This window comes from Monodelphis domestica, chromosome 5, assembly GCF_027887165.1.
Source record: "Monodelphis domestica isolate mMonDom1 chromosome 5, mMonDom1.pri, whole genome shotgun sequence".
Lineage (NCBI taxonomy): Eukaryota > Metazoa > Chordata > Mammalia > Didelphimorphia > Didelphidae > Monodelphis > Monodelphis domestica.
The window spans coordinates 257,164,031-257,176,708 of record NC_077231.1 but is presented as its reverse complement, the minus strand read 5'-3'; the positions used below and the strand labels follow the sequence as shown (position 1 = coordinate 257,176,708).

Sequence of the window (12,678 nt, the reverse complement as noted above, 5' to 3'; positions counted from 1 at the left end):
ATGTCATAAATCATTTTTAATTTCTCAGGATTGAAACCGGGGGATCTTATATCTTTCTTCTGTGTGTTTTGGGGATTTGTGCCCTGGGGACTTCAATTCCCAGCATGCTTTGCTCTTCCTGTTACATTATGTCATTTTCAGCTATTGTATTTTTGCTATTGGATATATATATTCTGTTGCACTGTCTTTATTTGTACTGCCCTATACTTGAACCTGGGAAAATGGCTTTATAAAATTCCATAAACTAGTTAGACAAAATTTGTATTAGTAACCTTTAGATAAGTTGATGTGGTTATTGTGAATTTTGATACTTTCATTGGATGTGCATTACCTATTGTACTACTGTTTTACAAACCCGTTATTTTGTGAAAATAATTTGCACTCACACTGTGGAACATGGCCAAGTTAAAAAGGAAATAGATCTTATTTTTCTGGGTGAGAAAATTTTGTATTCTACTTTTCCTTGCCTGGCACAGTGTGTCACTGAGTGTGAACTATATATTTTTGATTTTTAAAACATTTAAAAAAAATTTTTTTTCCTTGCACGTGCAATATAGTATTTGAGTTTTTCTTTTTTCTTTCTCCCATTTTTGGTACTTGAAGCATGTCACCAGTATTAAGAAGATTTTTTGATTTTGCACTAGCTTAAATTTAAAATGTCCACTAGCCCTAAATGTAAATACATACCCAAAAGCTTTAGACTATGGAAATATGCCACTTGTTTAAATATTATAGGAGTTTGCTTGATAAATGTGTGATTCCAGGAGAAGGGATCACAAAGGAGCATACACTTAACCTGTACAGTGCCAAGGAAGCACAGACTTAACCTGCATAATGCCAAATGAATACACAGGTAAAAGAGACAAGCTAATCCTTATAGGATTGATGAGATTCTGCTCAAAGACAAGAGGACTTGAACCTTGTGTGAGACTCAAGGTTGCGGCTGTTTGACATATGTTACACGCAGGACTCTTTGTACCACACTTTCTATCAAGTACCTAAAATTGGCTATTCTGGCTCCCCTATTCCTAAGAGACAAGGAAAAAATCAGACCAGGAAATGCTATTTCCCATCTGCTTCAAAAATCTAGTCCCTTTTCTGTCTTTCATATTCTGGTTGCACCCCTGGTTGCTGAGTGGGTAAATGCATGATTGCTATTACCAACTTATTAAATCACTTCAATTGGACTTGATTCAAGGACCCATTATAATTTAATTTTTCCTTAGGATTTTTTTTCATATAAGTTCTAGATCTTTTATAATTTATCTAGTAGTTACACTTTGGGTTTTTGTGATGTTTTTGATTTTTTGTTAAGCAAATGGTTCATATACCTCAAAACTCAGTCATTTATCCCTGTGTGATCTCTGTGTTTGTCAACATCCTCCTAAGAAGGGAATTTATTATTATCCTTTTTTGCAAATTTTAATTTCTTTGAGAGTAATTATAGAATAAGAGACTTTCTACTTCCCTGAATCCTAAAAAGTGAACTGCTTATAGAAGGTGCACTGAAGATGCCTGCAGAGACCATGTGCTGTTCCAAAATATCCTGAGTGAGCTTTTTGATGTGCTGAACTGAAATTTGCGGGGTTGAATGCATTTGTTTAGAATGTACACTTTTATGCCAAAGGGGACTCCCCCCTAATTGGTTTTGTTCTTCTCTCTTTCTTTCCCTCTCATCCCCAGATTGTTGTAATTTCCCCTTAGATAGCGCTATTGTTGTATATATCTTTAGTTGAAGTTATAAGTTTGATTATGTTTGCAAAATCCATTGGGGTGACTCGTCTCCCAATGGATCCCAGGGAGTTGTGTTTTGGGGATTTGTGCCCTGGGGACTTCATTTCCCAGTGTGCTTTGCTCTTCCCGGGGTTCTCTTTTCTTGCAACCCTCTGTTACATCCTGGTATGGGTTGGTCTATAAATTTGCTGATCCCATGTTGGGAGGAGCTTTTTGTTTGGGGCCTGGGCTTGAGCACGGCAGGCTGCTTGGGCTCTGGCTGCTTTTTTGTCCTCTGCTCACTATTTTTACCCTTACCCTTCTCTTTATCTTTCAATAAGTTGACATCATTCAATCTGTTCCCAAGTCCTATTATTTTTTAAACTAGATTCTCCCTAACTCTCCCTAACTTGCCAGACTAGAAGTATAAGAGCTACTTATCCCACTCCAACCAGAACAGCCACTTTGACATCCTCAATTTGCCAATCTGAGTCAGCTCACCCCTTCTTAGTCAAGCCCTCTGATGTGTTAGTTGAGGTGGAGGGTCGTTCCCTTGTTTCAAGAGGTTCACCACCTTAATCTCTAACTTGGTACCAATACTCTGGTGGCCTAGAACTCCTAAACTCAAGAAGTCTGCCAGCCTCAGCCTCCCAGTACTGGCTCTGTCCTATAACCATCAGATCCAAATCCAATAAAATCTACTTCAAATGTCCCTTGTGCAAACATTTGCAAAACATTCTTTTTAGTTTCTCTAGAAATATTAAGAAGTAGCATTGCTCTGCTCTAAAAAGCTCTTTCTAGACTCCATGAAATTTTACCTTAAATAGGTGGGCGACAAGTTTAAGACAAAAAGGCTTTTCTCAGGAAAATGGATCAAGGACCTTACGTAGCTTTTTAACAAATAACTTGTCTTGTTTACATCATCCTTGGCATGACCCATTGTAGATTAGATTTAGACACCTTATGCCCTATAGTTTTTGGAAGAGAATTTTACATCTTGCTAACAAACTTTTGATGTTGGTGATGCAAGAAGTATGTCCTCCACGTAGTGAATCAGTTTACTGCACTTGAATTTAATGTTTTCTAGGTCTCTTTTTATCATTTGGCAAAAAAAAAAAACCTGGCTGAGTTGCACTAACCCTCAGGCAAAGGCTGCCTAGTTATCTGGGATCCTTGCCAGGTGAAAGCAAAGATCTCCTGGCTCTCTTTTGCTATCGGGATTGTAAAATAGGCATTGCACAGATGAATGAATGTGAACCATTTATAAATGCTTGTGATTTCAGCAATAATGTTGCCTGGGCTTGGTGTTACCATGTATGTCTTTTTTTTTTAAACAAAATTATTTATTGCCCTTAAATCTTGAATGAATCTCTAGTTGACTTTCACCTGGGAATCTATTTTTTTTTTTAATGGGCATTATTGGGATTTTGTATTCTGAGATTGTTGGTGTTAGTATATTTTGTACCAATAAGCTCTGGATAATTGAGGTTATTCTTTCCACAGCTTCTTTGCTTAGTTTGTAAGTTTGTATTGTAGAATTCTTGGTGGAGATTCTTCTTGGACTTCAATCATAACAGGAGTTACTGATGTTAAGATCCCTACATCATTAGGATGTTTAGCTCAAACTCCCTCTGGGATGTCATCAGGTATTTCAAATATGGTTCTTTCATTTTGCTCTTGTTCTATTCCATCATCCAATTGCCCAAAGAATAGCAATGGATAATGTTTCAGAGATTGTTTGGGTAGATGTAGGGAGATCTTTCCTATTTGGTCACACTGGATTGTTGCCTTGACTTTGCACGAAAATAATCCCTCCCAAGCAGGTTCAAGGGACAATTTGGAATCAAGAGAAAGGTAAGGTTGGTTGGTAGAAGTCCCAATTTGATTTTAATTTGGGGACTCTGAATTTGTCCAGTTGAACCTTTTATCTGTAATAGATCCTACTACTGTGCTGTCCCCTCAAGATCTCATCTACAAAAGCCCCTTCTTTCTCTAGAATCCCTCCCAAAACCCTGTTCTTCTCCCATGCTCCTCTGCTTCCAACAGTCTTGGCTTGTCTTCTTCAACATTCTATTCTCATTCTTACATCCTGCTCTTACACCACCCAACCAATTAGAACACCCTGAGACTAGGACCCATTCTTTTCAGTGGGAAAAAAATAAAGATATCTATTGAGGAAATAAGTTTCTTCATTTACTCCAGCAGTTGAAGGGAGCAGTCCACAAAGAAATGAGATTGTTATTCAATAATTCTGGAATTTTAACCTAATTTGAAATTTTACAAATTATAATTTCTTACTCAAGATTACTATGAAGGGAAAATTATTACATGTAATTAGAAAAAATCTTTTACTATTAAAAAAAGATTATTACAATGTTTACTTGAAATCATCTTGAGAGAGTATCATGCTGGAGGGCATGAAGAACTATGTTAAGTACGGATATCAATCTCCAGGCTAGAAATATTTGGCTAGCAGATTAATATGAAATTAATTCTGGTAGACTTGAAACAAAAAACACAGAGTATGGCATGATATTAATGTTTTTTCTTTAGTACCCTAAAACACTAGTAGCTTTGCCTAAAGTTTTCCACTTTCCAATCAGCCCCCTTCACACTGATTACAATCATCCTAAAAACCTGAACCTGTTAATGTACAAATATGATATTGTCATATCCTTACTCAAAAATCTTTTATACTTCCATACCATTACAAGTTCCTTTAGGCCAATGATTATGGCACTTTTCAACTTTGCATTTTTCAATACCAAGTAAAGTGCGTTACACATAGAAGAGATCTTATAAATGTATTAGTTGTACAATTCATAACTAGTTAAAATTCACATAACAAGTTTTAAACGTAGTACTAGTAGTGCTACTAAATCTCCAATGGGTAGTTAAAGAAGTTAGAAAAGAATGGAGTATGTGCAAATTTTCCATTTCCCACCAGCTGCTCTTTTTTTTTTTCAGTGCTGGTACTCAATACTTGAGTATCCTAAGTTGCCTTTCTCCTCTGACTGGAGGGCTAGAGGGAAGGGCAATAAATTCTTCCCAAAGTCTCCCTTTATAGAGGGCTCAGAATCTTCTGTCCATCTCACCTTTTTCCCACTTTTGACTGAACATACAATATGCCCCCACATCTTGTATTTTCTGGTGCACCTCTCCACCTCCCTTTTAGCTTCTTTTATGTACTGTCTTCCCTCATTAGACTGTAAGCTTTTGAAGGGAAAGTACCATCTTATTTCTTGTTATTTTTATCCCCAGTGCTTAGAACAATACCTGACAAACAGTAGGTTCTTAATAACGTTTATTGAAAAGTATATGACTGTTCACAACAAATATTTGATTAATTTCTTTTAAAATGATGCCAGATATTTTCCAAAACTTTTACACAGTTCTATTACTAGTGGAACAAAAAAGTTTTAATGATACAGTCAATTTGAGGGGGGGAGGGGTATGGTATAAAATATTATGTAAAAACATAAGTCTATAGAAAGATAGGTTCCTTCTTTGAATGGCCTAGAATATCACAAATTTCTCAAGTTAAAAGTAATTTAAGTAAAATTATTAGTTTTTGTATTTAAACCCTTAAGAAATGAAAAATGGTGAAATCTTGAAGTTAAACTATTTCCTTTTTACTTCTTTATCTTCCATAAAGTCCAACTAAAATCCAGAGTTCCTCATATGTTTTTGTTAAGTTTGTTACAATATTCTAATCCAAAAAGTTATACTGTTAGACTGTTAGCTATTAGTATTTTTTCTCTCTTTAAAACTGAATTTATTTTAAAGCTGCTTCCTGAGGCAATGAAATCTGCTCTGGTACAGGAAAAGAGACTTTTTACATGCACATAATAGGAATAGCAAATCCTCACCTTGAGATTGGGTTTTGACAGTAATTTCAGCAGCTCTCGGATCTCACTGTTCAATTGCTTGTTCTGCAACTCCTCAGCTAGCTGTAGGAGAGATTGAATTGACACCAAGAACATTAACAAGGACACTTTTACCCAGGGTGTGAAAACTCAGAATCTATCTCATTCAGTTATTACTTTACAGTGTGTTTAAACAGAAGCCAACATGATGAAAAACAGACTATTAATCATTACTCTTCTTTTTGGGTCCTCAGCAGATCAATTTAAGCCAAGTTGTTAAGTTCAGTTTCACACAAGTAATCATATCTGGCAATGGTGCAGCCAGATCACATACTGATTTATTGCAATGAAGGCAAATCCCAAAACTTTATTTAAGTGAATGGTCCTTTGCATCTAGACAAAGGACTACTTGTAAAAAGGCCTGGATCAAACTTTGAAACTGTCTATTAAAAAACAGCTTCTGAATGAGGTGGTGAAAACTTCACTGCTTCCAAAATCCCACAGAAGCAATGCTGTTTAGTGTTTAGAACTAAGGTAAGGAAGGGCTAGGATAATTAAAGACCTAAAATTTGTGGTTTAAATAAAAAGAATCACAGCCTGGATCTTAAACCTGTCCCAGAATCTATTGTTTAAGAATTCTTGTTTCCAGATATTTTGCTTCTGCAAAATCATAAATTTTTTGATGATCTTAAAAAAGTAAATTTTAGCAATATTATTCCAGAAAGACTCTAACATAATGGAATATGTATGAAAATAACATAAATGATATATACCATAGTTAAAGTAACAAATGTTCTTTAAAATAGATGCAAATTTCCAATTTCATCTGACTTTTTCTTTAAAAAAATTATCTTAAGAAGTGCAATATCATTACAGAAAAAGATAAAATACCCTTTTAACAGAAATATATCTAAAAGAAATACACATACTAGAGAAATTCATTTTACTTTTTTATAGCAACATAAAATTTTCCTTACTAATGATTAAAGAAATAAGTATTTAAACTGTAAAAAAAAAGAAGAAGGGGCTCACTATACTCTTAAAATCACATAAGTCAGTGATGGTAAACTTTTTAGAGACCAAGTGCCCAAACTGCAACCCTCATGCCACATGTGAGCCCTCTACCTCACCCGCACAGGGGAGGAAGCACTCCCATTGGGCTGCCAGGCAGAGGGGCAGGTCATATGAGAAATGTGTGTGTGGTAGAGAGGGAGGAGGGAGCAGCTCCCTCCAGCACATGTGCAATAGTTTCACCAACACAGATCTAAGTTGTAAGCATACTTCTACCTTTCACATCTTTGGAGCTTTATCTTATGTTACTCTTTTCTGTACAATGCTACTAGTGTGTAATCCTCCAAACATCAGCTATCTGCATTTCGCTAAAGTTTTAAAATACTTCTTTTCCTCTCTTTAACAAATCAGTTGTATCTCTGTGTAAGATGTTTTTCATGGTTTCCTATAAGTAAAATCTCTCACCCTCAGACTTTCCAGGGCAGTTATTTTTTGAAACTAGTTAGTGGAACTATCATGTATATTAAATGATAATATCACTCCACAAAAACTTTAAAGCCTAAGTGCTAGGACTATCTTATTTAATTTTACAATTTCCCTAATACCAAGTATATTCACAGATACTGAGCATTTAATAAATGCTTACTGATGAATGAACTTCGTGATATATTGGTACTTTTACTAAAAATTGCCTAGTATTTTATTTTAAACACTTTCATATGGAACCAATAGGACAACAGCTATGAGATGTTTAAAGGTTCAAATTATATTTCCATTTAAAATTTTTGATTAACTTAAAAAGATTATGTTTACAATACTGCTTTAGAAAGGCACGTAATGAGCTGCAAGATCTTTATAGGATAAATAATTCATTTTAATATTATTCACCTTAATTTCAAAAAGCCTTTTTTCTGCAATATTGTAAGATTTCATGGTAGTAGATTTAGGTGAGAGAAGGCCATAGGAGGAATCGCTTGACTACTGGTAAATAAACTGATTATCCACTAATTACCAACAACTTGATTTCTTATAGATGAAAAACGGAAATGAATAGTTGGTAGCCAAACAATGTCACCATTAGAAAAAAAAAGAATCAGCTATATAGATTTGAACTAGAATTACTGATGCTTTATATGTATATTTACTATACTATTACCTAAAATTTACAAACCTAATCATCAATATTCTGAATGGTTTTCTTTAGTATGTTTTTTTTAAGTTTAATTATATTTTTCCTAATAACAAAAACATTTTTGATCAGTAATAGCATGTCAAATTTCATTCAACTAATCAACTAAGCTAGTAAACAATTATTAAGCATCTATTAAGTCTCGAGCACTGCAACTAAGCTCTGGGGATATAAATAGAAAAGATGACAGTCCCTACCCTCAAGTAGTTTACTCTATAATGGAAGTATTAATTACTTCTCTATCTAAACTAGTTTATCCTCATTCTTAATCTACCCAAGTGTATAAAAATTTTATCTAAATCCCTGAGTAAGGAGGAAAAAAGAGCACATTAAATCCCTATCCTCCTCCCATCTCCCACACCCTTTTTAAGTGCAGGGAGAGTAACAGGAAATTGACTATTCCATCAATGCCTACAACTTCTTTATTTAGTATTTGGTCATGAAGGAAATTTAGAAAGCTATAATATCCATAAATCACTACAGTGCTTTATAATGGGCAATGCTCTTTTACTTATTTTGTATTCCTCATTTCGATAGTGTTATCCATCATTTTTCTTGCTCTGTCAGCAATACAGCCATCTCATTTGTCTTTAATTTTCTAAAGCATTCCTCTTGGCTGTGATTTTTTCAAAATACTCATAGTTGACAGTTTTGACTTTCTCAAAATACTACTAGTTGACAGTTTCTTTCTCCCTATAGAGTTCTGACACTATAAGTTATAGTACGTAGTTACCAAAAGGGTACAAGAAGGCATCTAAGAACTATGTTTTTAGAACAGAAAAATGAATAAAAATCAATGTAAGATCAGCAATATGCTCAGCGATGACAGAACCTTCAGAAACATTTGTAGATTCCTGTGATTCAGCTCAGAGGATTACACTCATATGTTTGTACTAACATGCTGACTTAAAACTGTCTCTGCTAACAGTTTTTTGGGAGACTTAGTACCAGTGATCTCAGAAAGGAACACTTACATCATCTGCCAATGCTGCTGCACCATGCAGGATGGGCTCAGGATTCTGTTTCTCATAGTAGTGTAACTTTTCATGAATCTATAAGTTCAGTAAAGAAATAAGTTTATTTGTTAGTAAATGGCCCATGACAAATAAATCTTTTTGTACAAATGAGTCAATTCAAATTTTTGAATTAAAAACCTTTAAAGAAAAACAACACCTTAATAAATGTAAATGTAATTTATCTTCAAAGGCTGGTAGAGTATTCAGACCATAAAATCAGATGGAAAAAATAAAACAACCAATGAAAACCTAAAAAATTTTTCTAAGTTACATATTTCTTAGGATGTTGTTTTAAGCATCCACAATATTTACAAAGCTTTGGAGAACTTGAATGATAAGTATATGAAACTGATATTTTAAACCTATATTAAAAGTGAAATAACAACTTGATATATATGTTTTCACAGCGTTTGGTATGCGATGGAAAGTTCTCATTAAAATTGTAATATTGATCATTTGAATACTAGTTTCATGAAGAAGCAGAAATTATTTTTCACATATTTTCATTTTTATTTTTCTCAACTATAAAAAGAATATATTTGCCTAAAGTAGATAGAAGATAGAATAGTTAAAATCTAAGATATTTTAAAATTTAAAAATATAAATCATTGTTAAAAGCAACAAAATTCAAAGTTGAGTATGAGAAAATGTTTTAGTACTCAAGAAACTTTAAAAACAATATATCCTCATTCTTTTGCAAGTCAGTATACACAAAATTTCTTCAAATTTTAATGTTAAAATTTATGTGAATAAACTTTAACATAAGTATTATTACCTAAAAGTCATTTCATATGTATATTCTTAAAGATTTTCTGTTAATGATTTGCTATTAGCCTCCATTTGTACCAATTTAAAGAGAATCCTAGATACTATTCCATATAAATACCATTTCTAGCTTCACATTTCTTGAGTTAGTTTATGGCTATTCCTGTTTGAGTTAGATAGGCTTTAAATATACTCACAGTCTAAAAATGATTCTTTTTAAATATGGACAAAATCAATATTTCTTTATTTATAAGGCAGTACTGGGTATAAGAAAATCTTAATAATCTCCAGCAATAAAGAACATAAGCACAGTAAGGGGGAAAAAAATTGAAATCATGATGACTTTACCAGAATGTGAAGAGTTACATTAGTTTTTTTCTTTTCTTTCCTTTTTTTAACAAAAACATTAGAAACTAAAATTTATCTACATGAAAATGAGTTATAATCCAATATACAATACAATGAAAATAAAAAGCTCTGATAAGCTAATGTTTGTTAATTATCAAAAATGAAGACAGTGTAACTAGACTCTTCCTAGATAACTCTAGCTTTTTCTAAATTTGTTTATTAAATTTGAAAAAATAACCTTGAGTTTATCTTTCTTTTATCATTGAGTTTATTTTTTTTTTCACATTTTCTATGCTCTAAAATTGTTACTAGCCTTACATTTCCCACATATTTCACGTCACCGCATTTTCTTTTAAAAGAGTTGGGCACAGAGGTGGAGCCAAGATGGCAGCCTAGAAGGAGCAGAAGTTCAAACCTCTGAATACCCTTCCTAACCAATCACAAACTGAATGTTCCTTGGGGACTGAAAAACAAATTTAACACAAGACAGAGCTAAGGAACCCTCCTGCTGGACTTAATTCAAAAGGTATGCCCCCCGAAAAGCTGGAATCCAGGAACACTCAGATTTAAGGTAAAGACAAAAGGAAGGTCCCAGTACACATCCCCCCTCCCACCCAGAGCTCTGAGACTCCAGGGGCAGCAGGAACTTCTGGGTGGGCAAAGGTGCTGGTCTGGAGGGCATACCTTGCGAGCAGGGTAGTGCCAAGTTGAGAGCATCCAACACAGACGGCGGGGAAGGAGCTAGAGAGGGAGCATAGATCTGGCAGCCTGGCCAGAGCTGTGGAGATCCTCCATATTTGCTCCAGCCTTCCAGGAAGTTTTGGACTCAGAGCACACTCAACCCCAACTAAGCTGAACTTAATCCCATCAAAAGTCTCCAGAACTCAGGGAACCCCAGACACCATACCCATCCTCATTGACTGCTGGACTTTAATTCAATCAAAAGCCTCCAGAGGACAGGGAAGCTCAAACCCCAACAAACCTCCAACAGAGATTACACTGAGAGATCTCCTGTTAAAGCTCCAAGAGGGGAGACTGGCAGAAGCCCCCAAAACCAAAAAACTGAGAGGAGCAAGAGCACAGACAAATATGGGGAGTAAAGAAGGGTTGAATTTGAGCAAACAACAGAAAAAGAAGAAAGAAACTACAATAGACAGCTTCTACTCAGCAAACGGAACAGAGGGGGATAGATCAGCAAAGGATAAATCGGAAATCCCAGCGAATTGGATACAGGCTGTGGAAGACCTCATAACCCAATTAAGAGAAGGTGAAGACAATTGGGAAAAGAACTTAAAAACTAATAAGTCATCTGGAAACAGAGGCACTTGAAATAAAATGAGAAAATAGTATCTTAAAAGCCAAAATCAACCAGCTGGACAATGAGGCAAAGGAAATGAAAGATGAGGCAAAGGAGATGAAAGACGAGGTAAAGAGGATGAAAGACGTACTTAAAAAAAAAATCAGACCAGAATGAAAAGGGTGACCCAAAAGCCAAAGAACCAGAATACAACAACTGGAATCAAGTGACCTCACAAGGCAGCAGGACACTATAAAACAAAAAGGAAAAGAATGAAAAAATTGAGGAAAATATGAAGCATCTCATTCACAAAACAGACAATTTAGAAAATTGTTTGAAAAGAGACAATTTAAGAATCATTGGTCTACCACAAGACCGTGACAAAAGAAAGAACCTGGACATGATACTACAGGAAATTATTCAGGAAAACTGCCCCAATATCCTAGAACAAGGAAAAGTGGAGATTGAAAGAATCTACAGATCACCTTCTGTATTTAATCCCCAACTGACAACACCCAGGAATGTTGTAGCCAAATTCAAAAACTATCAGACCAAAGAAAAGATATTACAAGCTGCCAAGAAGAAGCCATTCAGATACCACGAAAACACAGTGAGGATAACACAGGATCTGGCTGCATCCACTCTGAAGGATCGAAAGGCATTGAATATGATATTCCGGAAAGCAAGGGAACTAGGTCTACTACCAAGAATCAAAAACCCATCAAAACTGACTATATTCTTACAGGGGAAAGTATGGTCGTTCAACACAATAGAAGAATTCCAAGCATTCATAAAGAAAAGACCAGACCTGAACAGAAAATTGACATCCAAGCACAGAACTCAAGAGAATCATCAAAAGGTAATTTAAAAAGAGGGGAAAAAGAAAAACAAAACAACAACAAAAAAATTTTTAAGAGACTCAATAAGTTAAAATGATATGTATCCCTATAAGAAAAGAGGTCATTGGTAACTCTTAAAAACTGTTGTTACCTGGGCAGCAAAAAGAAGTATACTTAGAGGGAACAGCAACAAACTGTATAGGATGAAAGGATAAGACATAAATAGGTATATAGATATATGCATGCATAAATAAATATATATACGTGTGTGTGTATATACATACACAACAAGAGATAAAAAAAAAAGAGGTTAATACTAAAAGAAATGGGAAAAGAAACAAATGGGGGTAAATTTATATGACACAAAGAAGCTCATGGCGGGAGGGGGGAGAACATCGATACACTGGAAGGGTAACGAAGTTGGAGATAGAAAATACTGAACTCTTACGTGCTTTGAAACTAACCCAAAGAGGGAAGAACAATCCAATCCATTGGGGCAGAGAATAGATTTGCGCCCTATAGGGGAGTAGAAGGGTAAAAAATGGTCTGGTGGGGAGGGAAGCAGTACAAGGGAGGGAGAAGATGGGGGGTCAATTTCAAAAAGACTACAGGGGAAAATAAGGGGTGGGGATAA

At 34.9% G+C, this 12,678-nt stretch overlaps 1 protein-coding gene across 8 annotated transcripts in view; it reads right to left on the bottom strand.

The window, feature by feature from the left end:
- MPP7 (MAGUK p55 scaffold protein 7) overlaps window positions 1-12,678 on the bottom strand; it is a 305,221-nt gene that overhangs the window by 132,350 nt on the left and 160,193 nt on the right. For all 8 annotated transcript variants that reach the window (XM_056800070.1, XM_056800065.1, XM_056800068.1 and 5 more), the window contains 2 exons: window positions 8,754-8,831; window positions 5,583-5,663 (listed from right to left, as the gene is read on the bottom strand). In XM_056800070.1, the coding sequence (XP_056656048.1) occupies window positions 5,583-5,663; window positions 8,754-8,831 (159 nt within the window). The remainder of the gene's footprint in view (window positions 1-5,582; window positions 5,664-8,753; window positions 8,832-12,678) is intronic.